The sequence below is a fragment of the Protobothrops mucrosquamatus genome, unplaced genomic scaffold (assembly GCF_001527695.2).
Source record: "Protobothrops mucrosquamatus isolate PMUCROS unplaced genomic scaffold, P.Mucros_1.0 scaffold_256, whole genome shotgun sequence".
Taxonomy (NCBI): domain Eukaryota; kingdom Metazoa; phylum Chordata; class Lepidosauria; order Squamata; family Viperidae; genus Protobothrops; species Protobothrops mucrosquamatus.
The window spans coordinates 866548-891886 of record NW_015386332.1 but is presented as its reverse complement, the minus strand read 5'-3'; the positions used below and the strand labels follow the sequence as shown (position 1 = coordinate 891886).

The window sequence follows — 25339 nt, the reverse complement described above, 5'->3', positions numbered from 1 at the left end:
AAGTCTATAAGAACAGAAAGTCCATCTTCTGCCTGGAACATAAAGAAACAATAACAGGAATAATTAAGTATGTTTGCTAATTTTTGGGTGTTTAAGCTCTCCTTAAAAGATGGAGGGTCCTTGGGGGAGGCAATGAAGTTTCCCTGGTGCACTGCTTTGTAATGAGCTAGAGATTTGTTGGCTATGTACTCTGTTAATGTAAAGTTCTGCCTTTCATTTATTATGTCAAAGGCTTGTGCTTTTACCAGGAATTATCTGACTATGTGTCCAGTGGCCCTGCAGTACAAAAAACAATTCCTGATCACTTCTTTTTTTTGCTTCTTTTCTGATGACAGTGATTTTTTGGGATGCCCTAGGTTTGCCTAGATTCTCCTGGACTGGATTCTGAAGAGGTCATTGGGAGGAGTGATATGAGGGAAAGAATTGCTAAAAGAGATTCTTTTCCCCTTATTGTTCCTTCCCTGCCTTAACTGTTTCAGTCAGGCATCTATTATTTCTAGAGCTTGAGGAGATTATTATTAACAAGCTTGAATCAACTCTTCCAGAGTGATTGGGGTATCTTGTCTCACCAGTTAGTCTATTAGGTCCCCTGTCAATCCTTCTCTGAACTGATCACTCAGGGCTAAGTCATTCCATCCCACATTGCCAGCAAATAATTTAAAATCTGAAATACATGATCTGTCATGATTCTTGTCATGGAATCCCCAAAATATCCTTTGAATTTACACATGGAAGTCATGATAGTTGTCCAACTCTGAATCATTCCCCTCAATGAACAGTATAGTCTGCTTTGCTGTTGCTTCCTTTTCAGCACAAAAATCAGTGGGAAATGCCATTGGCCTGCCTGCCATAAATCAATCCCGTTGAGCTGTGAATATCTGGAAATGATCCTGGTTCTCTCCAAAGTTCTCCAGCGTGCTTCCATCGGAAGACAGAAGCATTGGCTGAGCTACAAGTTGTTGCTCTGCCATGGGTTGGAGCAAATTCTGCCTCAGCTGTTGTGTTAGTTATATTGTGGCATTCTGCAGTTTGCTCATCTCTTCATCTACTTGCTTCTGGTGTTGCAACAAAATTTCTGCCAGATGCTCTGCAGATAGCAGAGTTCCTTGAGAATCAGAGACCGTTCCTGAAATTTCTGTCTTTGGAAAAGAACAGAAAATTTACAAGATGTCAGCCTCTTCAGTCTCATGGGGTAACAGGAATCACAACCAGACAGCTAATATTATGTATTGTAAAAGCTACATTGACAGAATCTTGCAAGTCTGGAAGTACAATCCTTCTTTCCTTTCCTTCACAGGTCTCTTTTGTGTCCCTTGGCAGCTCACCATCAAGTTGTGGGCTATGTTGGCCTTTGTTTAACTGTTCCCCTTTGCTCAGTCTCCCAAGGTCTTTCCCACATTCCATTACATGGCCAATTTCCTTTTTTGCCTAATCTATTTTATAAATTTGTCATGAGCATTAAATGGGGTCAAAGAATTATGCTTGCCATACTGGCCCTCTGGAATAAGTATGGAATGTAACTTAATATCAGTAGTAATAATAATAAAGACTAGTATTTTCATATTGTTCTTTGAGAATATCTATCCCTGTGGCTTATACTATATAATTGTATTTAGTAATAAATAAGTAATCTGGGAAAGATGGTGAACTTGGTAAAGGGTCAGCTTTTCTGCTGATAAAGCTTGTTATAAATACATCCCCCAAAGTGAATAGGACAATCAATTTTAAAAGCTTTCTCCACATCATGCTTTTATACCCCCAAGTCAGATTTTTTTTTTAAAGTAACAAAATGTCACTGTCACAATTTTTAGGAAAAAATTCCTGCCTGGTCACCTGAAGGCAAAATCAAATGCAAGTAAGTACAACTCTGACTGATCCTCTGTGTGCAGATCTTTAAGAATAGACTCTTGATGGAGAAAGCCTTTCCGGGCTTCAGCTGGAAGTCTTTTCAACCACACTATAGTATGTCAAGGAAATAATAGAACTGTATTCTACTCCAGAGCTGTGGCTCTTTCCTCTTTTATAATATGCCTTCTGTGCTGCTGTTTGGGCCTTAGCATGCCTGATTTATGTCATAACTCAGTTCTTTTAACAGCTTTGAAAAGTCTGCAAAAAGTCTTTTGTTCTTCTTTCTTACTGTTACACTGACTCCCAGCCTCTGACACATTTAAGAGGGGCAGATTATTTAGTTTTAATTCAATAAAAAGAATTAGGGAGGAAATGCTGATTTTTCTAGGTGTCTGTCTGTCCATCCATCCATCCATCCATCCATCCATCCACTATTATAGATCATCCATCTATCCCCCCCCCGGCGTCTATTGATCCATTGATGCAGGAGACCCATGGAATTCTGAAATGATTCACTCATTTAATCCACTGGATGAAATCACAGAAGGTTCAAATGTGTATTAACTTCTGTTCCTTTCCTTTTTTCTTAATCTAAAAAAATCAGGCTAGGAAATATGCAGCTAAATAAAGGAAGACGGCTGAGAAAGAAAAGCTAACCCCCCCCCCATTTTTATTTCCTATCTCATAATCGCCCGTTTCAGGCCTGTTTTTAATTGGAAGTTGGGGTGAGAGAACTAATGGAAAATGAAAAAGCAACTTAAGAAAGGCAATTTGAGCAGAAAGATAATTAGAAAAGAAAGGAAAAGTGAAAAATGCTTCATTTTTATTCTGCTTGGAAAAAAAGTATGTTTTGCATAACGTATAAAAAAACCTAGATAAGTAGCTTTCCCCAACCCAGATGTCCTCCAGATATGATAGATTTAGAACAGTGACTAAATACTATGTAGCTTAACACATCTGGAAGACTATACTGAAGTACTGGTACATATCAAATCCTTAGGGGAAAAATAGGAATGATGCCACATCTTTGCATATAATATTCAACTTTGTTAGGAGGAGTGTGGTAATGTTTGGAACTATAGGAGGCATAGAAATAGGCATTTCTTGAGAAGAGGCTTTCCTCAGAAGCTTCTATTTTATTTTGAAATGGGACAAATCACCTTATGGGTTCTAATAGGACATCATGAAAATAGCACCATCCAAGTTTTCACCAGACTGAAGCAATGGTGGTAAAGGTTAAATTCCTCCTTCAATACAGAAAATAGCTTACAGGTTAAATTCCTCCTTTAGTACATAAAATAGCTTGCATGTCCCTGTAAAGCTGATGCTATATTTATTTAGAAAATAATCCTGCACATTAAAGCAAAATATTTATTTAACACCAGAACTAAGTCTCAGGAATAAAAGAGAAACTAAGATGTATCTTTTTTTAAAAAATCAATAGTCTCCCCAGCCTACTTCCCAGTTTCCTTTTACTATCAAGACACCAGCCATGGTATAAACTTCAGAAGGAACAGTGAAAGAGGGAATTGATCCTAGTTCTATTTTCTGTTCTCTTAATACCTACTATTATACTGAAGAGGGAGGGAGAAAAGGATTGAGATTTTTATCAACTTCATAGCTGGAAGGAAAATTAAATACCTGTTATATGAGGAAGATGGGAAAGCTACACGGATTTTTCTTCCTGAAGATAGACAGTTGAATTTAACTTTAGTTTCTTACTTCTCTGAAAGGAGTTTTTAGTGAGTTTATTGATAAACCTTAGTCTGACTGCAGAATTGTCATGCAGTTTACAAGGAAGGCTCTTAGTGATCCATTATGGTCAGAATCAGGTGATCCATCTTTGCTGATTTTTAGTCCTCTTTTTCCGGAGTTCCTGCTGTCACCAGTCCTCATGTACATTTTCTCTGTTGGTTAGTAACAAGGAAACCTTTTATGCTTTCTTCCACTTTCTGAGGGAGAAAATTGTCAGTAACATTCACGGAATTTGTCTCCCAACAGAATAATTATCCCCCTCCCTCCATCACTATTGTTATATGTCCCTGAAAGATCTACAGCTTGTTGTTGGTGACCATGATTCCTATCCTAATCAGGCAGGCAGTATTCAATATCAACAGTGTTTTCATTTATCCCTCCATTTATTTCTAGAGTATCTCCAAGTTGATCCATTTGGATTTTTCATCAGATATGGATACTTTTAGCAAAGAGTGCACTTCCAATCTCCTTCTATTTCTTCCATTTCTTTTGAACAAATGGTGTTACTTAGATTGCTATTTTCTACTTATTGAAGTCATCCCACCAGGCCTCTGTTAACACCCGTTAAACATTTTAGTCTTCCTCTACAAGGAATTCAACTTCATCTTTAAAAAAAAATTCACATACTGGACTATGGTAATAGAAGCTATAACCTTTATGAGCAAGTGTTCTTTCTGCTTTTTATTGAATGGTTTAATAGGATCCCTTACAGCCCACTCTCAACAGTGTTCATGTCTTTATCTGTCTATATTTATGTATTTGTCTTTATTTGTGATTCAAGGTAAAGCTGTCCTGGTCAACTCTGTTATGGTTTTGCAAAAACCCCTTTTACATTCCATATGCACTTCAGCCCCATGATTCTTTTGTTTATGTTCTTGAAAGATGCAGCTACCTGCCTTCTGCCCTTCATTGTCCTACCACCTGTTTATCAAAGTCCATTTTTCTTCCCACAAATGCTTAGAGCCTATTTCATGTTTGAGGGCCAGCAAGCAATTTCTCAGTATAATCTCTGCCTCTTATTTCTGATGGTTACTGTTATCCCTTGGATTTCCTCCTTCATATAGTTAAATAATCTTCATATAATATAACTAATATGTTTGTTCCGTAGACATAATATTTTCCTCTGTTATATTAAAATTTCAATTTAGAGGACTCTGAAGATATATTCAAGATCTGTCTAGCAAGGTAGCCCTCAACTTACAGCCACAGTTCAGACTGGAACTTCTTTTGCCAAGTGAGGTAGTCATTAAATGAATTGTGCCCAATTTTATATTTTTTTTGCCATGGTTGTTAAACGACTCACCATGGTTGTTAAATGAATCACACAGTCATTAAGCAAATCTGGCTTTCTCCATTGATTTTGCTTGCCAGAGTGTATTTGGGAAAGTTGCAGATGGTAATTATGTGACCCTGGAATGCTGCAACCATCTTAAATGTATCCTGGTTGTGCCAGACCACATGACTGCAGGAATGCTGCAATCTACAATTTTAAGGCTCGGTCATAAGTCACTTTTGTAACTTCAAATGGTTTCTAAATGAATAGTTGTAAAACGAGGACTATCTTGTAGAATCTCATCTCTGTTAGCATCTGGCAAAGTAAATGCCATCCTAAGCAGGTGTCCCAGCCTTATGGTTTCTGTTTTTAAATTCAGTACTGAATGGGTAATTTACAATTCCTCCTCCTTGCAGTCTCTTGTGCCAGGCAGCAAGTTGTTACCTCAAACATTTGAATCAAAATTTTCTTGAGGGAGATATGCTTACTTTGGGGTGTAGCAAAATGAGATTACCCCAGTCCCTCTTTTTTTGTTCTTTTGGAAAGTGCAGTCAGAACTCTGGGGAAAAAAGAAGAAAATCTGTGCCAAGGCTTTGGGGAGAAAAAGAGTACTAAGATTTATTCTCTAACCTCTGGTTGAAGTTGGATTTTACAGGAAGAAGGGTTTTCCAACAAATTGACAGAGATAACATCTGTTCAAGTTCTTTTTTCTCTAGAGGAACAGGAAAAAGTTACCTAAGTACTGAGTTTCTTTTTTCTCCGTATCTGCTAGTTAATACTGCATTGTCTCTGGCAACTATTCTGCACAAGATCACTGATAATATTTTATGTGCACATCGGAATGGCCTGTAAACTGGAAAGTGACCAGCATCTAACATTAGGTCTGTCAGAAAGTTATCTTTTCCCGTATATTTTTCCATTGTAAAAAAAAATCTATTTTTATAAGTAAAAAAGTTCTGTTTGTTTTAATGCTGCCTGTTTGCTATGGGGCCCTCTCTCTCTTACATGTTGGAGTTAAGGAAGACTCTCTCTCCCTCCCTCCCTCCCTCCCTCCCTCTCTCTCCCTCTCTCTCTCTCTCTCTCTCTCTCTCTCTCTCTCTCTCTCTCTCTCTCTCTCTCTCTCTCACACACACACACACACACACACACACACACATGCTTTTTTAGAGTCTTGATGAATATGAGTTGAAGGAATAGGTAGAGTTAGTAGATGTATCTCTGCTACTATTTTTTTCTTCAGTGCATCACACATATTTTCCCCATATAAGCGAATGATAATGATTGACTTATTTAGATAAAAGCAGAACATTGTGTTTGTGGACATCATTGGGATATAAAGATCATAAGCCTATATGTAATAAGCCTATATTACAGATTTATCCTCGCATAGAAATTTGTTCTTCCATTGTAAGAAAATATAGTTTCAGTTTAAATATGGTGTTTTGGGGGTGGATAGGATGTGCCTTTGAATCAGTATTGACTGCCTGGAAAATTCCCTGCAGTTTTCTTGGCAATATTTCAGAAATGGCTTGTTATAGTTGTCTTCCTTGGGCTGAGAGAAAGTTACTGGCTCAAATTCACCCAACTAGCTTTGTGTCTAATTCAGAACTCACGGTTTCCCAATTTCTAGCCTGGTGCCTTAACCGCCAACAGTATGGCTTTCTTCAGTTTACATAATATGCTCTCTGCATATCCTGCACTTAAGTCACACTGTTTACTGATGGGAGAAAATGATCTTTTACAGCACGATTCAGAACTTTCCCTTTCAGAAAATGTGGAATCGTTCTCATACACACAGATACTCATATACATTCAAACATTTGTTGCTAATATTTTAGCCTGTACAGGAAAATGTTGTTTTTCTTTTAAAAGAATGAACTTGCAGTCTATTAGCTAATCTTTGCTGCACTGGTTATCGACTTGTTTCCAGGTCCAAAACAAGGTGCTGGTGTGGCACTGACTTATTTGAGGGACTGCCTTTTCCTGATTTCATTTCATTTGTGCTTGTTCCATCAGATCCAACAGAATAGGCAGTATTACAGATTATGTTATCTAGGGAGCTACATTTTGTGGGTCCTAAGGCATTTCTGCTATGGCCCCCACACTGGAATCTTTTTTTCCCAGGTGAGGATGGCCTTCTCACTGCTAAACCTATGAAGGTCCTTCAAGACTTTGTTATGCCAAGTCTTGAAGGCTTGGGAACCTCGGTGGATGGGTGAACCTAATGAGGTGGTTGCATTACTATTAACATCCCTTTTCTATTATTCTTGTTTTACTGTTTTTATAGTTTTAAAATGTTTTTTGTTAACAGTAATGATTTTAGATACTTAGATGCCAGAGTCAATTGGATTGAAATGAGTGGCTATAGAAATTGATTATTGCTTGACTGATTGATTATTTTAATTTTTTTGTACGCTGCCCAGAGTTTCTTATGAGACACATATAATATTAGTATTATAAAATAACAAATGGCTCTCCAAATGCCATTAATCCTGGATTCATTCATACTCATTTCACTGCTGGGAGTTGTACTTCAGCAGTGGCTGGAGGACCATAACTTCCCTGTCTTTGTACTAAAATTAGAAAAGACAAGAAACAATGATTTTCAAAGAAAGTAAAATAGTTCATGAGAGAAAAGAAGACTTTCAAAAAGAATGGACATGATACCTGAGAATCTAAGTACCGTATTCAGTAATCTTGCATAGGCCTTGAATAAATGCAGCATTGCTAACCTAAACTACATTTATAATGTCCTTTAGGAGAAAATGTCTAGCTGACAACTTGTGAGTTTCTGCTGTTACAATGTTACTTATGCAAATGCTGATTAGATTTGTTTTTTCTTCTGTTTTTTTTGTTTTGAAGGATATCAATCAGAAATTGCAGGAAGACAACCAGGAGCTGCGAGACCTTTGTTGCTTCTTGGATGATGACCGGCAGAAAGGCAAAAAAGTATCCCGTGAATGGCAGAGGCTTGGCAGGTATAGCGCTAGCATGATGCATAAAGAGGTTGCCTTATATTTGCAAAAGCTGAAGGAACTGGAAGTAAGGCAGGAAGAAGTTGTGAAGGAAAACTTGGAACTGAAGGAGCTTTGTGTCTTATTGGATGAAGAAAAGGGTGGTGTTGCTGGCTGCCGAAATTCAATTGATAGTCAAGCCAGTCTTTGCCAATTAAATGCCACAAGTACATTCATAAGGGATGTTGGAGATGGGAGTAGTACCTCCAGTACCGGGAGCACTGATAGTCCTGATCACCATAAGCACCATTCAAGCTCAAGTCCTGAGCACCTCCAAAAAACAAGGAGTGAGGGAAGTCCTGAGCATCAAAAGCACCGGAGTGCTAGTCCTGACCACCTCCACAAACCTCGTAGTTCTGGAAGTCTTGACCATCAGAAGCATCTAAAAGGACCAAGTCCAGAACATCATAAAACCCTAACCAAAGGTACTTCAGAGCAGCAGAAGCACAGTTGTAGCAGTCCAGAAACACTGCCAAAGCATATGTTGAGCGGGAGCCCAGAACACTTTCAAAAGCATAGGCCTGGGAGCAGTCCAGAACATCAAAAGCACAGCAGCAGTGGAAGCCCTGAACTTCTTCAGAAGCATGCTCTGAGTGGAAGCTCAGAACACCTCCAGAAAGTGAGGGGCACTAGTCCTGAGCATCTGAAACAACAGCATTATGGGGGAAGTCCAGAGCACCTCAAACATTTGGGCAATGGAAGCAGAGAAGGCACCTTAAGGAGACAAGTTGCAGATGATCTGTCACCCCATCATAGGGGCCACTACAATGGGATGAATGGTGGGTCTTCCTTAGTTATTTTTATTTATTTATTTATTTATTTATTTATTTATTTATTTATTTATTATGATGCTAGGGGCAATGATTGAGATTTTTCAAAGTGATGGGCACCAATCAGAAAAGGGGCATACCAAATGGTATGTGGCATATTCACAATGAAGCCATTTTTTTATTTTGTCCTACTAAGCAGGAATCATTTTTGCATTTGTTCTTTCTGAGAAGTGCAGATGAAATTGAAGTTTGCATTGTTGTAATAGGCTGCAGAGCAGTTGCATTTCATGGGCTTTGTGTGAAAGTACTTTACCTGAATGGCAAGGCATTGAAGTAAAGTGGTGTGAGTCTGAGAGCATGTAAACTTACCTTAGAAGGGAGAGGTAAAAATGAAATGAAGGGAAGCGTCCTCAACTCAAGGAGAAGATTTTAAAGAGAATTGGTGTGTGTGTGGGGTGTCTTGGCATATCTTAATTAGCGTCTGTTTCCTTTATGCTTAGGTCTTGGTTTGTTTCAGATGCCTAATTGAAACATATTGATATTAACTGATAATCTTAATAACTTTGAGGAAGGGGACTATGCTTCTCCAAGTGCTGTCTTTTGGGGAGGTGTCTTGGTGCCTTCATTTGGCAATTTTCTTAAGAGTGTGTTTTATTTTTGGATGGATAGCTATTGACCTTTCATAGAGGAAACTACAGTAAAAAAAAGTACAGAAAACAGGTATAATTTCTATGAGTCTAATATCCATGTAGTGTTCCTATCTTGAGATGAGTGCAGATTTCTTTGAGAAAAAAATATATAGGCAATATAGTTTGGCTGTTATTTGGGGTATTTGTTTATTTGTAAGTTTAATTACTTTTTTTCTGGAAATGTTTACAAAGCAAAAATGGGTTTGCTGGCATTTAGCTTTTTGAATGTATTTGTGATGGCAGACTGACATTTGAACAGTTTCCTCTAGAATGCAAATATACTTTGAACTAGCGCCACAGGAGGCATGCCAGGCTATAGAGGCACTATGGATTATTTTAAAGATATTGTTGGACAGATGCAGGTCTCAGTGATTATTTAGAACAATGTGCTCCAATTATTTGTAAATGTTTTGGCCCATAACAACAAAAAACAAAATATAAAGTAACATTCCAAAATTATAACTTTCAGTACAGCCCACATATGGGCAAAAAGCAGATTCTTTGATTCCTATATGGGAATTTTTTAGATGTCATTCCTCCACTCCAATAAAATCTGAAACAAGAATATCTATGGATTGTTTTGATTCATTCTCACTAACTGTGTTTGAATCTACTATTTTTGTGCATCTTTCTTTCCACTCTCAGAAAGAGAAAGAGGAAGAGATAAATTGCTGAGTAGATTAACTATGTAAGCTCCTGGAGATGATGGATGAATAGCTTGATAACTTGGTTCAGATAGAATTGGGCAGCTTCCTAAGAACTTTGGAAGAACTTCACTTAATATTATGATATATGATATATTGAATAGCATTTAATGTATGTAAATGTAATTTGTATTGAATTTACTAGTGTTAATTTATCAGTCAAAATGAAAAGGCTGTTTGTAATCTTGTTAGCTCCAGTATCGCTTTTTGATATAAATCTATCAAAGCTAATAAGAAAGATTTTATTGAAACTTACATCAATGTCATCTTAAATTTTATGACATTCCTCTCTGATTAACTTCACAATTTTGTTGCCTTAACCCTGGAGAAGGTAAAGTTTAAATGTTTGGGGGAAAGGAAGGTGAACTTAACTTCTGAAAGGCAGCTGTGGGAGGCCATCTAGTGATACCGGGATATTGACCATTCCTTTTAGCCTTTTTTTTTCTTTTTTTTCCCCGCAATTTTTTTTTATGGTGAGGACGACAAGAAGAGAATGGCCCCTAGAGGCAAACTGTTCAGTTTCCTACTCTTATACCACTTAGAAATGGGTGCAACTTCTGGTGCTATTTTGTCCCTTTTAGAGATGTAATCTGAGAGGGCTAGGAATGCTGCAAATCGGATAAAGGAGCCTTGCCTGTGTGCTATGGCTTATTTACCTTAACTTCATAAACCGTATTAGTTTAGCTTCACCTGCACTATCCTATTGAACTTCTCAGAAACATTTAATGCCTTTCACCATATTTAATATGTGGGATGACTTGCGAGGGTTGGAGGCACCACATTATAATGGTTCTGCTCCCTTTCTGTCCCATCAAATCTTATTTTGAAATTAACTTCTGTTTTCTAGGAGATTAATATTCCTTTCCTATTCCTCTCCCACCTCCTGAATGTTCTCCCCTCTGCAAATTTGATATAGATTGACTGGTTGATAGTTCTCTGGGTTCTGTTCCCCACCTCCTGTTTTTGTTTTTATTTTTGATACAAGGAAACATTGCCCTCTTCTAGTCATCTGGCGCTTCATCCATCCTCAGAGATTTCTCAGAGCAGGAGACAGAAATGCTTCACTTTCTCCCAGTGTTCATTGATTGTTTTTTCCCTGCTGCTTAGGATCAAGGTTGCTGCTTATGTGCCTTCTTCCATCTTAATAATAATAATAATAATAATAATAATAATAATAATAATGATGATGATGATGATGATGATGATGATGATGATGATGATGATGATGATGATGATAAAGTTGGAAGGGACCTTGCAGGTCATCTAGTCCAACCCTATACGATTTCGGACAAATGGCTGTCCAGTTTCTTCTTAAAAACTTCCAGTGTTGGCGCATTCACCGCTTCTGGAGGCAGGTTGTTCCACTGGTTAATTGTTCTAACTGTCAGGAAGTTTCTCCTCAGTTCTAGGTTGCTTCTCTCTTTGGTTAGTTTCCACCCGTTGCTTCTTGTCCTGCCTTCAAGCGCTTTGGAAAATAGCTTGACTCCCTCTTCTTTGTGGCAGCCCTTGAGATATTGGAACACTGCTATCATGTCCCCCCTCGTCCTTCTCTTCGTTAAACTAGACATACCCAATTCCAGCAACCGTTCCTTATATGTTTTAGCCTCCAATCTCCTAATCATCTTTGTTGCTCTTCTCTGTACTCTTTCTAGAGTCTCAACATCTTTTTTACATCGTGGTGACCAAAACTGGATGCAGTATTCCAAGTGTGGTATTAATACTTCATGTGATCTTGATTCTATCCCTCTATTACTGAAGAAGGAGGCCAGAGATTCCCTGGACAGACCACATACATAGCTCCTAACAGAATTTTAGAGTAGTTAAAATTCCCTTTTACTATTTATTAAGTCTTTGATAGATGTGCAGTTTTCTTTGAGAAAATGTATCTTCTCCTTCACTGGAAATTTAGTACTATCAGAGCTATTGCTTTTTCCTGCCTTCCACTTACTTTACCTTGAGGCTCTGTATTATGCTGAGTATCTTTAACAGTTTAATTTGCTGTGTCTTCTTAGCATTATGGTTTCTTTCTAAGCTGTGTCACTTGTTATGCCTTCGATTCTTTTTTTTTTTTCTTGAAAGTTCCATCTCTTCTTCTTTTTTTCTTTATGGGAAAATTTAAAAGTTAATTCACACATGCACATTCACAGCTTGGTATCATTTCACTTAGTTTCTCAACATTGCATGGCTGGCAACTGAATGTGTTAACCGTGCCTGCTAAAACGTCTTGCATTTGAATGATTATTCAATGTTGCACTTAGAGGGAGATTTACATGGGTGAAAAGAAAAGAATGATTGTGGGCAGTATTCCCCACCATCTGTCCACTTCTTAGGTAATATCTGTTGTCCCTGGAAACTATTTCTTGTAAAATTGCTTCCAGAATAGTGAATGTTAAAAATGCATGTACTATACGTGACTAAATCCTGTTCCTTTCTTTCTATGTGACAAGAATAAAATGGAATAGAAAATACATCGATAGAATCCAAGGTTGGAACTCATCAAATAGGTCACCACCACAGCAAGTACAGAAACCCTGCAATATGTTATAGAGAAGCATTTTATATATTAATGTTGCTTCTTGCATAGACTAGTGTATTGAAATGATTCTTGAGCATTCTTTACAGTTCCTGTACAGGTGAACTATGGAATATTGGCTTTGATAGGATATTTGATTTCTTTCTATTTATACATTAAATGTTATTAAGAACGTGGTCTCTTATCAAAATTGACAGCTCTTTTTCTCTACTTTGGGCTGTGTGTTCCCATCATTGAATATAGATGGGAAGGAGAAAAAAAATTGAATACTGGGATGGAGTTGCCTTCTTTGAATTCATTATGGCATTGTAGAAAGATGGACTGGAACAACTTGACAAGTACTTGTCTTTTTAAGCTCCTGTCCCATTTTGGATGCCATCTATGACAGAGGCCCCAACCTTTTGGGCACCAGGGACTGGTTCCATGGAGAGAGGTTTTTCTGCGGACCAGAGAGGGCATGGTTTCATGTACTGCCTGCATCCCTTGGATGGGGCTTTGCTTGTTTGCGTGGATCGGTTTCTGGCATGCCACGGACTGGTGCCACTCCACGGACCGGGAGTTGAGGGCCCCGATTTATGATACTCTTCAAATTGTTACAAATCATTATATGCCTCTCTAGGGTCACATAACATGCTATTTGGAAATACTTGACACTGCAGTCATAGCTCCAACTTTGGTAAAGGTTGGCTATCTCACAACAATCAGATATGATGAATTCTTGCTGATAAATATGATCAGTAGCCTAAGTACTCTCTTAAAGAAGCCTTCTATGGTTTTATTACAAATCCCTTTTGCTTGTCTGGGAGTGCCCTTCATATTCTGTTTTGCATCTAAGGAAAATATCAAAGGCTGCTGCTTTGCTTCTCACTCCCTGTTGAGGTTATTAATGAGCAAAAGTAAAAGTGCTGACTAACACTCTCTGGCAACAGTCTGGAGGTGTGATACATCAGGAGATGAACAGATCCTTTAGAGAAACAGCAGTTGTTTAAAGAGGCAGGGGTGACAAGAAAAGAGGTTATTTATGAGAATTTGGACTCACAGCTGTTCAAAATGTATGTTGGGGGAGATCCGGTTGCGAAATACTGTTCTAGTGTATATTCTCTTATAATAAAAGAAGTGTATACCTCAGTAACCTTTCAGGTAGACACTTTCTATAATTAGGATGTGTCTTTTCTTTCCCTGCCACTAAGGTGGTCTTCTTCTTCTTCTTCTTCTTCTTCTTCTTCTTCTTCTTCTTCTTCTTCTTCTTCTTCTTCTTCTTCTTCTTCTTCTTCTTCTTCTTCTTCTTCTTCTTCTTCTTCTTCTTCTTCTTCTTCTTCTTCTTCTTCTTCTTCTTCTTCTTCTTCTTCTTCTTCTTCTTCTTCTTCTTCTTCTTCTTCTTCTCCTCCTCCTNATGTTGGCGATCCTGTTTTTATCAGCAGCCGCATGAAAAAATGCTGCTGAGTTTTGTCCAAACCAATCCCTTAGATTTTGAAGGTCACTTAATCTAATTCAAACAGTGCAAACAATAGTAATAATGTTGGCATTGTTTCTTCCTATCACTTCATTGTATGATGCTTAAATTTTTCTGAGCATATTTATTTGTTACTGAGTGGCAGTAGAGTTAAGGGTGTTTGCAAGTAAATATCATCTAACTAGAAGGAAGCACTACTCTGAATCATTGATTCTCCAAAATTCCCTTTCTTCACCTATGTTTAATTCTAAAGTTGGAGTCCCACTGAAAGAAAATGGCTGGTAAGTGAAATGTTGCAACAAAAAACACACACGTGGAAAAAATAGGTGGGTAGGGAAAATAGGAAAATCTCCTTCCAGATTTTTGCCTCAAAAATTTTGTTCATAATAGTATTAACTGCAAGCAACGGATGTCATCGGTCATATTACTAGCCAAAGGCAGTATCTCCTTCATCCCCAGAGCTATGTGAATAAAGAGAAAGCCAACAAAAGTGTACTACCTTTGCTGGCTTATGTAGGCAGTGATGGGCAGATTTCAGTCTGATCTAAATTGGTATTACTTATTACCAGGCTTTTTAAATCTGGAGTCAGCTAATAACAGGAGTATGAAATTAGAATTTAAGAAAGGGATGTTTAAAGGTGTATTATGAATCACTGATCTCTTTTAAGAACTGGGGCTAGGCTTGTAGTTCTTCCATACCCATTGAAATCATGGTTTTCCTTCTTTCAGCTGTCTTTTCATTGGTACTATTTCAGAATAGTAATCTTTGCCAAACTAGACCCAAATGTATATTGTAAGGACCTGCCTAAATTAAGCCTCCCAAGAAAGCAGAACTCTTGAAATGGACATCATTTCAAAAAGAAGTTTTATTGGAAGGTGTTGACAGCAGTAGTAGAAGACAGGATCTGAGGGTTTCTTGTGTGAATTCAGAAGTCAAAAGAGTCAATGAAAACCTGACCCCAACTGTCCATCCGGACAGTTCAAATGGGCCAATCCGCAGGTGTGAAAGTGTTGTGGGAATGGAGTGATAAGGCGCCGCTTCCAAGGCTGTTAGGTCTCCCGCGCCTATTCTTCCGCACCCGGAGATAAGGCAGATGGCTGGAGGTACATTCCATTCTCACCTCGAGAAAGAAAAACCAATAGAGCAGTGCTTGCTTCAGCAACACATATACTAAAATTGGAACAATACAGAGAAGATTAGCAAAGAGGATAGAGCAAAGAACAAAGCAAAGGAAATAAATTGTAGCAACCCCAAGCTCTCCCCTCCCCCCAGAAGAATGGCAGAATCTGAAAAAGAACAGGGATCTTCATGCCCATAGAAAGCAGGGTTCTGACTTATATATTTATAACTCACTCACTTACTCATTTTATCCTTCAGACCAACTGACAAAACATGACAAAAAAGCAATGCAAAACAATCAATATATATATAATGCCAGAATGTATTTCACTGTCAGGAAAAGTACTTCATGGTCTAGTTCTGGTGATTTACCACCTGGGCAGCTTTTCTCTGAAGTGTATCTTCTCAATTCAAATCATGGTAGTTGCTGCTGCTGTTTAGAGACTTCTACAAAGTCCAATTTTCTAAGAACCATATAGTGATATTCTTCCTTTAAAAAAACATGAGAAATATTTTTTAGCAACATGGGTGCCCAGATAACAGATCTTGCTGAGAACATGGGATAAAATATTGTGGCCACCTATATGTTCTATATTATTTCCAATTCTACAGAAAAAAAACAGATTTTCATATTTATTCTGTTAAGCCACATTTTCAGCGGATGACCATAATAAGAAATAAAAACTGTTTTTATTTCTGTGAATCTGAGATGAGAATTGGCCACCTGCAAGGAGAGAAAGTAAGCCTTGCTTTCTGCTTGTTTTTAGTACTGCTATCAGCATATTGTTTTATTTTTTCTTTTTTTTAACTTTTGGTTAAGTGCCACATTTATTTTAATAATTCTACTTGAAAGGTTGCCTTGGATGAGCACCTGAAATCAGCACTTTGGGTAGTTTGTTAGACTGCACATGCATCTTAAAAAGAGCCTGCCGATCACCATGCTCAGTATAATTTCTTTCCATCCATATACTATGTGATGCCTTGTACTTGGTTGGCAAGCTGTTTTGGGCTGATGGTTAAAATGATAAATTATCTCTTTCCTTTCTCAAAGGGCCAGTGGTGATATTGAAGAAAGGACCTTTGCAGTTCTACCTCCCTGGGGCCATCTTTAGAAGCTTAGAAAATAGTGCTCCCAGAAATGTCTTAGAACTGGACAGCTCAGCTTTCTAAACCATTAATCATTGCCACTTCTTCAGAAAATGGGGCTATCAGTTTGAGGCATATTGATTCAGAATCAATTTATTAATTCAATCTGGAAAGGTTGGCATGCCTTGGGTCCCTTCAATCAAACAATGACATCTATCAGGGCCCAGGAAATGTAACTTCTATGTTGTGGTACCTGCCCTCTGGAATTACGTTGCCCCTGAGATCTTGATGCTGTTCTGGACGGCCTTAAAGACCTGGCTGTTCTCCCAGGCCGAGGATAGGGTGACAGGAGTCCCTCACTCAATGTAGTTCTATGTGTTTTTATGCTCTTGATCAGATTCATCATCTTGTTTCTCCTTGTAAGCTTGTTCTTTTTATTCTGATCTTACTTTTTTGCATTTTTACTTGTTATGTTGTGAGCTGCCCAGAATTGTTCACGATTTGGGCAACATCTAAATAAAATCAAATAAATAAGTCAGATGCTTTTTCCTTCTAGATCAAAGGCCAAGGTTCACATACACAGCATGTTTTTTATACCTTTTTAGTACAAAAACATAATATTTAAACATTTTGGTGCTACAGTGAGAGTGCTGCAAAACTGGTTTTCATATGTTTTATTGTTGCTGGTTGTTTTCCCTGAATTCAATAATGTAGTAGGGAGTTTTTTTTAAGGTACAGCTCATTTTTCTTTTTCACCTCTCTGGCCTGAGTCAAATTTAAAAATATTTCTATTTATAATTATTATGGTTTAGAGAGGTATGTACCCGTGGCTGCACTGTTTGCAACTCCTTTATTAAAAATAATTTTTTTTTCTGAGATTCTGCAACAGCCACCTCTAGAGAAAAGTGAGGCCCTAGATTGTAGAGAGATGAAAAAGACAAGATTACTGATTTGAACCCCACACTAAACCAAGGTTTCTCAGTTTATTTCCTTGAAAAGCATTGGATTGAAATCAGCGGATTTGTCCAAAGCATCTGGAGGACACTAAACTAAGGAACTCTATTGTATGTGAATCAACCCTTTTAGGTTCTTTGTTTTTTAAACTGAAGGAAAGCACTAAGTGGGAAAAGAGTAGGCTGGATGTGAATGTAAATATTGACATATATGAAGGTTTTTATTTGTTCTTATCTGGTGATGTTGTTGTTCAATTCTTTTCACATACCCTCTCTATAGAACTTTCCTGAACAACTGGACTATAGTATACAGCAGACTTTGTAGCCAAAAATGTATCTGCATTATGGTCCTGCTGCTGCAGCCATCTGTTTCCCTGGCAAGGACAGATTTGCAATTTATTTAAAATATTTACATGACCGCTCAACTCAGCCAAAATGACTCTGGGCACCTTACGAAAGAGAAAACACAACAGAGCTAACAAGAAAAAATACAAAAAACATAGTACATACCTAAGAAACAAAAGTAAACAATAAAACTGGGATTCAAACAACAATAACACCATTAACCAATTGGGAGTCAAGCACTTCACGACCCAAAGCCAAGGGAAAGAGACAGGTTTTGATATCTTTTCTAAGGACCAGCAGGATCAAGGCCAACTCTATGTCTATGGTTGTTCCATAGAATAAGGGCTGACACTGAGAGGACACATCTCCTGGTTTACAGAAGATGACATCAATTTAGTGGAGGGACTTGGAGTGCGTCCTCCTATTTAAGTATGTGATTAATGATATTGAACTTCGCCTGGGGGACTTTGTTGATGCTGCATTTAGAAAATTTGCAACAAATAGGATGTAAAGTACCTTAAGGAAACTACTTCTTGCCCTTCCTTTTAAGATTGGTGCAGAAAAACTGACTGGTGGACCATGTGTAACACCTGAAAACTGCTGGTTGGATCCAAAATGGTTCCCCCCACATTGGGAGTCCATTCAACTCACTTATAGGCTGACATAGGATGATCTTTTGCTAGTAAAGAGGAAGCCATTTCACTGAAAGGGGATAAAAATGTTTCATTTTCATAGTCAAGAGTAGCAAACAATGTATTAGTTTTTCTTCATTATGCTGAGAGGAAAGATATGACATGAAGTTGATTTGTTCCTCCTTGTAAAGGGGATAAAGCTGCTGCATTTCTACTGCAAATGATAACAAGCATGGATGAATATTTATGGTAATGTAGGGGAGAGTGTATGTGTCTATTATATATTGTGCATGAATATGGGTTTGGGGAAAAATACACCAGTGTGCTTGCGTATCTGTATATACTCATATACAGATCGGAGACCTAATGAACCCCTTGGATTCCAAGCATTGTGGATCAATGCTTTAAGGTCAGGCTGATGACTATGAGACTATGAATATTTTTGTGAGAAAAGGCGGGCGTAAAATGGCTCAATTTACATACAACTCTAATTCCAACTTTTGATTCTTCTTCTTCTTCTTCTTCTTCTTCTTCTTCTTCTTCTTCTTCTTCTTCTTCTTCTTCTTCTTCTTCTTCTTCTTCTTCTTCTTCTTCTTCTTCTTCTTCTTCTTCTTCTTCTTCTTCTTCTTCTTCTTCTTCTTCTTCTTCTTCTTCTTCTTCTTCTTCTTCTTCTTCTTCTTCTTCTTCTTCTTCTTCTTCATCATGTTTGCATACTGTACCATGCTGTGCCCAAAGAACATTACAGCTTAATAATAGACAAGCTGCGAACAGTTAAAGTGGGATTTTCAATGTGTGTTTGTGTCTATTTTTTTAAAATCCTAGAAATCTGTTTTGGAGGCTCTAATTGGAAGCAAAAGATTATCAAGAAAAGGAACTTCCTAATCCCATTTATCTTCATCCTAGAGGCATACATTGATAATTAGCAAGGAGCACTGTTTTGATGCAAATCATCTGAGATAGAAGCAAAAGTAAGCTTTGCATTATGCTAATGATAAAAAATTATATAGAGGAGATGAATATTTTGAATCTGGCTTTGGAAAGCCTGACCAAAGTCAGAATTACAACCTATTGGGAAAGTAATCTTCCTAATTTTCAAATGTTTCTTAATAACCTGGCTTGGTTCAGAATAGGACTTGCCAATTTTAACTTGAAAACAGAAGCTTAGTTCCAAATCACCTGTTAACAAAATAGACTTTTTTTCATGCTTAGTCCTACTGTATTGTCTATCATTTCCTGGATGAAGGACAATTATGTATGCACAAAAGATTTGCTAGAAGTTAACTTCTATTTTTTTTCCTTGGCATTATTTGCCTTTGGCTCAATGGTACCCACAACCAATAATAAAGATCCAAAAATGACATAAAGTTCCAAAGATGACATGAGTACTGACTTCATCATACAAATATTGCATTTATTTATTTATTTATTTATTTGTTTGTTTGTTTGTTTGTTTATTTGTTTATTTATTTATTTAATATGCTGCCCAACTCACTATCCATAGTGACTCTGGGTTCCATGTTTTATGTTGTGACAATCCAATACCCAACACAAACACTTAAGTTACATCATTTTATCAACAGAACAGCAGACTTTATTGGGGAAATAAAGATTCAGAATTACTTGTAGTTTTATGGGAAATGTTTTCTAAATGAGAACTAGAACCCTGAATTCTTTGGAAACAATGACAGCTATCTAGCCAAGTGTCTCTTCTCTCCATTTGCAAAGTTTTCTATGTAGGCCTACTCTGAATCCATAAAGTGAAGTATTGGGTTGGGATCCCGTTTTTTACTCTCAGAGCATGCAACAGATTTTGGGGAAAAAAATCTGTTTTGAATTAAAATTTTCTCAAGGGCAAGTTCTGTCATTCAAAGTCATGAGATTCTACTAAGTATATTTGAATATGAAAGATTGGGTGATTAGCAAACCTCTTCAAGTGGCTCTAGTTCCAGAAACTGAGTATATACCCACGTTTTCTCCTCAGTTATAATCCACTGCAAGTAGTATTATGATTCAGTGATAGAGTCAGTAAGAATTCATGTGGAGACAATGGACTTGGATCAGGAGTTCACCCTCAATTACAGGAGTTCACTGGATGACGTTTGGATCTGTCTCTATCTCCAATAAGCCCCCTTTATGTCATAGAATTTGGTGATGGATATCAAATTAAAGGATGCTACCTTGAGTTATTGAAAGATAATCAGAAAAGAAAATTAACAAATAAGTACATGGAAGCTTTCATAATTTTGTGAGATCCGTAATCTTTCACCAAACATATAGTAAATGGAGTTGCACTGAAACTTCTTTGAGTTGCAGGAATTCAAATATACAATGCCATTTAATTAATAAATTAATAAAATATTTAATGCTATTTAGTTATTTATTAATTTTATATTTATAAAATATTCAATGCTATTTAGTTATTTATTTATTAAATTTATATTTATAAAAGTTATAGGCCACCCATCTTACATCAAAGTAACTCTTAAGTATAGCTACTTAAGTATAGCTACTTAAAATGCCCGCATATACACTCTTAGATTTAAAGGCCTGCATATATATTATTAGCTTGCCATAATTGTACTTTTTGTTTTTTGTTTTGTCTGTGATTATGGTCAGGTAGAATAGGGAAGTACTAGACCAAGAGGAAAATAGGTGTTTGATTGTAAAGGTCGAGCAGATTTCTCTGGCACTGCACATCAGGGAACATATGTGTCTGTTGGTTAGGGATGGTTTCATAGATGTTCCATTTATATTTCTGCAAATATAATGTTCTGGCTAGGGGATACCCAAATAGCAAAGCACAGAACAGGAAGCCAGATCAACCAATTGGCACACAGGATGTACATCTCCACACAATACACAGTTTGGGAGGTGTGCATGTCAGCTGATCTGCAGCCATCTGCAACCCAATCCCTTTGCAGCTAGGCATGTGGTGATGCCTACATGCAGTTGTAGGCAACTCTAAAACAAGCTTAAATACTGCTTAAGGCAAAGCAGTTTTTAAAATGGTTAGGATCAACTTGTTCCTCAAAAAAAATGTGAAATTCACACTGAAGATTGATTTCTGTATTCTGTGATAATGGTGGGTAACCTCTCTTTTTCAGTATCAAATTAAAAAGGGGATTATTTTTGCAATACATAGGATTATTTTTTTCATTGTTATCTGCCTGATCTGTGAACAGAATCTCCATATGTTTTATTACATTATTTTCCTCTTCACGATACAGAGATGCAGTGACAGAAGAAGCCTCATCCTTTCCATTATTGCCTTATTAAAAGCCTCTGTTGGTTAATTAGGGAATGATTCAAAGACAGTAATGTTACCATGATAGGACTTCAGGATAGAAGTCCTAAGCTTAATTCAGAAGAGGGTGCCCAAATGAATTTTGAGGTAAGCAAAATAATTCATGTTATTGCGCAAGAGGGATCTCAAAAGATAATTAAATCCAGGATTTAGAATGATCTAATTATATTACTGCCTAGAGAGTCTGAAATTATTATTGGCCCTTCCAGAATAATGGACATTTTAGCTTTGCTTTAACTCTTAACTCTAGTTGGGTTTCGCCTTGTATAACACAGTCCTTTTAAAATAATATCCTCACTTACTACTCAGTGTATTAATGAAACATAAAGTATGATGTTGGCAGTGCTTCTTGGAAATATAGGAGTGATTAGATAGCCTGACTGAGCACTGCTGATTTTAATTCATAGCTTCATTAGTATAATTCTTTGTAACTGCTCCTTGCTTAACTTCTTCATTCCTTCAGGATTAATATGGCACATTAATCAAATCTGCTTTCTTACTTCTTTGTACATATCCTGTGGGATATTTGGATTGTCCGGCTAGAATGAAAATATTTGAAAGGCTTTCTCATAAGAGGAAGAATTAGGGCTTGCCACTAAAATCCCTTTGGCTGCTAAAGATCATAATAGGAAGAGTCTCACATGAATGGACATCTGTGGGTACACAGTACCAAGAAATGAATTGTGCATGACGATGTACAGACACACACACACACACAGGTTCAGAATGCAAGTACTTAGTTGCAACATTTGCATGATGATTTTGTTATGCTCGTCAGTTTGGTATCATTGATGTTTACTGTTCATTCATTAATAGTTTCATGATAGGCAGTAATTGAAAGTATAGGATGAAGACAGTTGGCTACCGTCTTCCTGAATGCATATGTATGCTTGCATACTGTATACCTCTTGAAGCATTTGCTGGTTTGCATTGGTAAGGTTGACCTAATTATATGCCCTTATATCACTGAGATTATCAAAAAATCACACGGAGTAATTCTGAGTGGATTCTGTAGCAAAAAAGTGGCATGGTAAGCATTTTTGGTCATTTGGAATAAGTTAGAAAGAAGTGAGAAGCATTGCTAATTTTTACATTTATTTATTTAAAATATTTATATGGCTGTCCATCTATCAAAGCCCTTGGCATGTACTGACAGATTCCTTTTGCAAACAGGTTATACTGGAGGCTATTATAAACTCTGAACAGATGCAATTGTGGATTTTACTTTAATTAATTAATTACATTAATTACATTGTTTGCTGTCTAAATTTGAGTTTGCCCGGGGCAACTTACAATAAAGTAGAATACAGTAAGAGGTAAAAATTTTAAATGCTAAATGATAATTAAAAATGCAGTATACATACAATAAAAGCAGTACAGTTGAAGTTCTCACATTAAGCTAATCCATAAATCATAGTCTGTAATTGAGAATGGTTTTGGCCTACAAAAAACATTATATTTTAGTGTAATGTCTGGATTCTATTACAAGGGTATTATATTTGTTTAATCATAGTTTGCTGCATGAGCCACAATGACCAGATTTTTATTTTATGCACATGCACATACACACAGATTTTCACACATACCAACACAAAATGATGAGATCCAAATGTGTCGTTTACAGTACAAAAAATTACAGGGGATCATATAGTAAGCCAAAACCAAACAAACTGTATTATGATGGATTGACCAAGATATTATGCTTAGTTTTATTAAATCTTTTTCTTACCACATTTGAATTTCAGAAATAATCAGATCTCTGAATTTACAAATATAGACATAACTGAGAAAACTTTTATGTGAACTTCCAGGGTACAAAGCCTGGCAGTTGAGGTTGCTGGTGATGACAGCGTAGAAACAATAACTTTAATTCCTTGTGATTAAGTGGCCATGGTCATGTAGTTTTCTTTGACAATGATAGAGCAAATAGTTTGTCACTGCCTTTTTCAGGATTCCCTCCCCCAATTTCTAGACTATTGTTAACCATGAGATTTTCTAATGGTCTGCCATCCATGTACTGGCAAGGTTCATCTCACTTTCTTCCTTTACCTTTGAGCCCACTCAAGCCAGTGGCAAGAACCCAAGTGTTCTACCCACCTCACATAACTACCCAGAAGTTCAAATTTATTTAGTTACTTTACTTATTCATCAAATTTAGAAACTGCCCATCTTCCTCACAGAGGGGCTCTGGGTGATGTACAAATGAAATAATAATAAAGCCTACAAAAGATGTGAAGACAAGTCCCAGTGTAAAGATTTAGCTGAAAACATATCAGGTTCCTTTGAAAAGGGGAAGTTGGGTTGGCTGCAATTTCCAATTTCTTTGAAATACAGTAGTGGTGCTGGATAAACATGAGCTTGCAAATACCCAGGTTTGGATAATTTAGCTCTGCACTCAAGCTGATGTGTGCAGTCAGAGTATTGCTTGTGTTTTCACTCATTCCAGTGTAAGAAGAACATGTTGTACAGATGGTTATTTTGCTATTACATAGTACTCACAGATTGCAAAATATATGGCTCTCTTTAGTGATTAGTAATAAAATGATACGGGCCTGCCTGCTGGATTGACTTTAGTTGTTGGTTTTAGAGCTAGAAGAGCTATGATGTAATTATTGCTGAAGCTGAAGTTACGTTTATGTTACATCAAAGTATGATTCTCTTTTTATTATGACAAGAGAGAGGCATTATGTTCAATTAGTAGGTCAGAAATAAACACTGACCAGGTGGCATAATTTAAACTGTTATTTTGAAAACAGTTGAGGGAACATCAGATTGAAACACCAGCTTTGCTCAATCTTTTAGCTTTTCCAGATTTCTTGGTTTACAATTATTGCTGTCTCAATTTATATAGGTTACAGAATTGGATGTAAAGATACTTTTTCATCATCAGTGTAACTGCAAATGGTCACTGTCCAAGGCAGCCACTAACTGAGGACTACCTGAACAACCTTTTGGCAGGTCTTCTATGTAGATTCATGCCCCTTCCCCATTTATAGTACCGCTTATGTATAAGAAATGCCTACTTGCAAATGGTTAGTACGTGTGGTTCCCTTCTTTGCTTTTTCTTCAGAAAGCTGCAGTGTAAGGGATGTTGATGACAGTCATTGGTTTTTAATGATTCAGTCATAAAGCTGATTTGGATTATTTGACAGCATCTGGCTGCAAACAAAAAAGTGATTACTTGGTGATTCAACTTGATAATAAGGAATCCTGAGCAGAATTTTATATTACACAACTTACTCACACCTGCAGAGTAAAGCATAGCTGTCCAAAGCAGTTTTTTTCTCACCCAAACATCTGCCACATTCCCATAATTGAATCATCTGAAGATTTAGCCAAACAGAGGAAGTTTAAACAAGTTTTGAACAGATTTTACGTTATTTCTAAGGATGGGAATGAAAAAATGTCCTGCAGGTAGAATTGTTGGCAGCTGCACTGTTGCTTGTAGCTAAGCATTTGTGTGGCTGGGAGAATCAAATAGAAAAACTAGTGGATGAAACTTGATAGATATGTAATTATGGATATCTGCCCTAACATACACTAACTTTACTGTTAATTTAGGAGATATGGATGCCTTGCTGTCTACAATACTAAATCCAAGTGACATAATAAGATCATTTTTGATTCTGTGGTATTTTTAATAGCTGCTTAATGTGCTCATATTTTGGAATTGGCATAATTTCTTGTAGCATGATGTGGTTGGATAGAGACATCCAGGGGTGTCAAACTCAATTTCACTGAGGGCCGCATCAGCATCGGGGGGGCGGGTGGGTGTGGCCAGGGTGGGCGTGGATGGAGTGGGTGTGGCCTATGGGGTGGGTGTGATTTCAGCAGGCAGCGGGGCGCTCTCACAGTGCCGA

General features: G+C 37.2%; 1 protein-coding gene and 1 pseudogene across 1 annotated transcript in view; both read left to right on the top strand.

The window, feature by feature from the left end:
• The window catches only part of CCDC85A (coiled-coil domain containing 85A), a 132601-nt gene that overhangs the window by 6543 nt on the left and 100719 nt on the right, over positions 1-25339 (top strand). The window contains exon 2 of the mRNA XM_015831352.1: positions 7739-8669. Coding sequence (XP_015686838.1) covers positions 7739-8669 — 931 coding nt within the window. The remainder of the gene's footprint in view (positions 1-7738; positions 8670-25339) is intronic.
• LOC114923909 lies at positions 15187-15283 on the top strand (annotated as a pseudogene).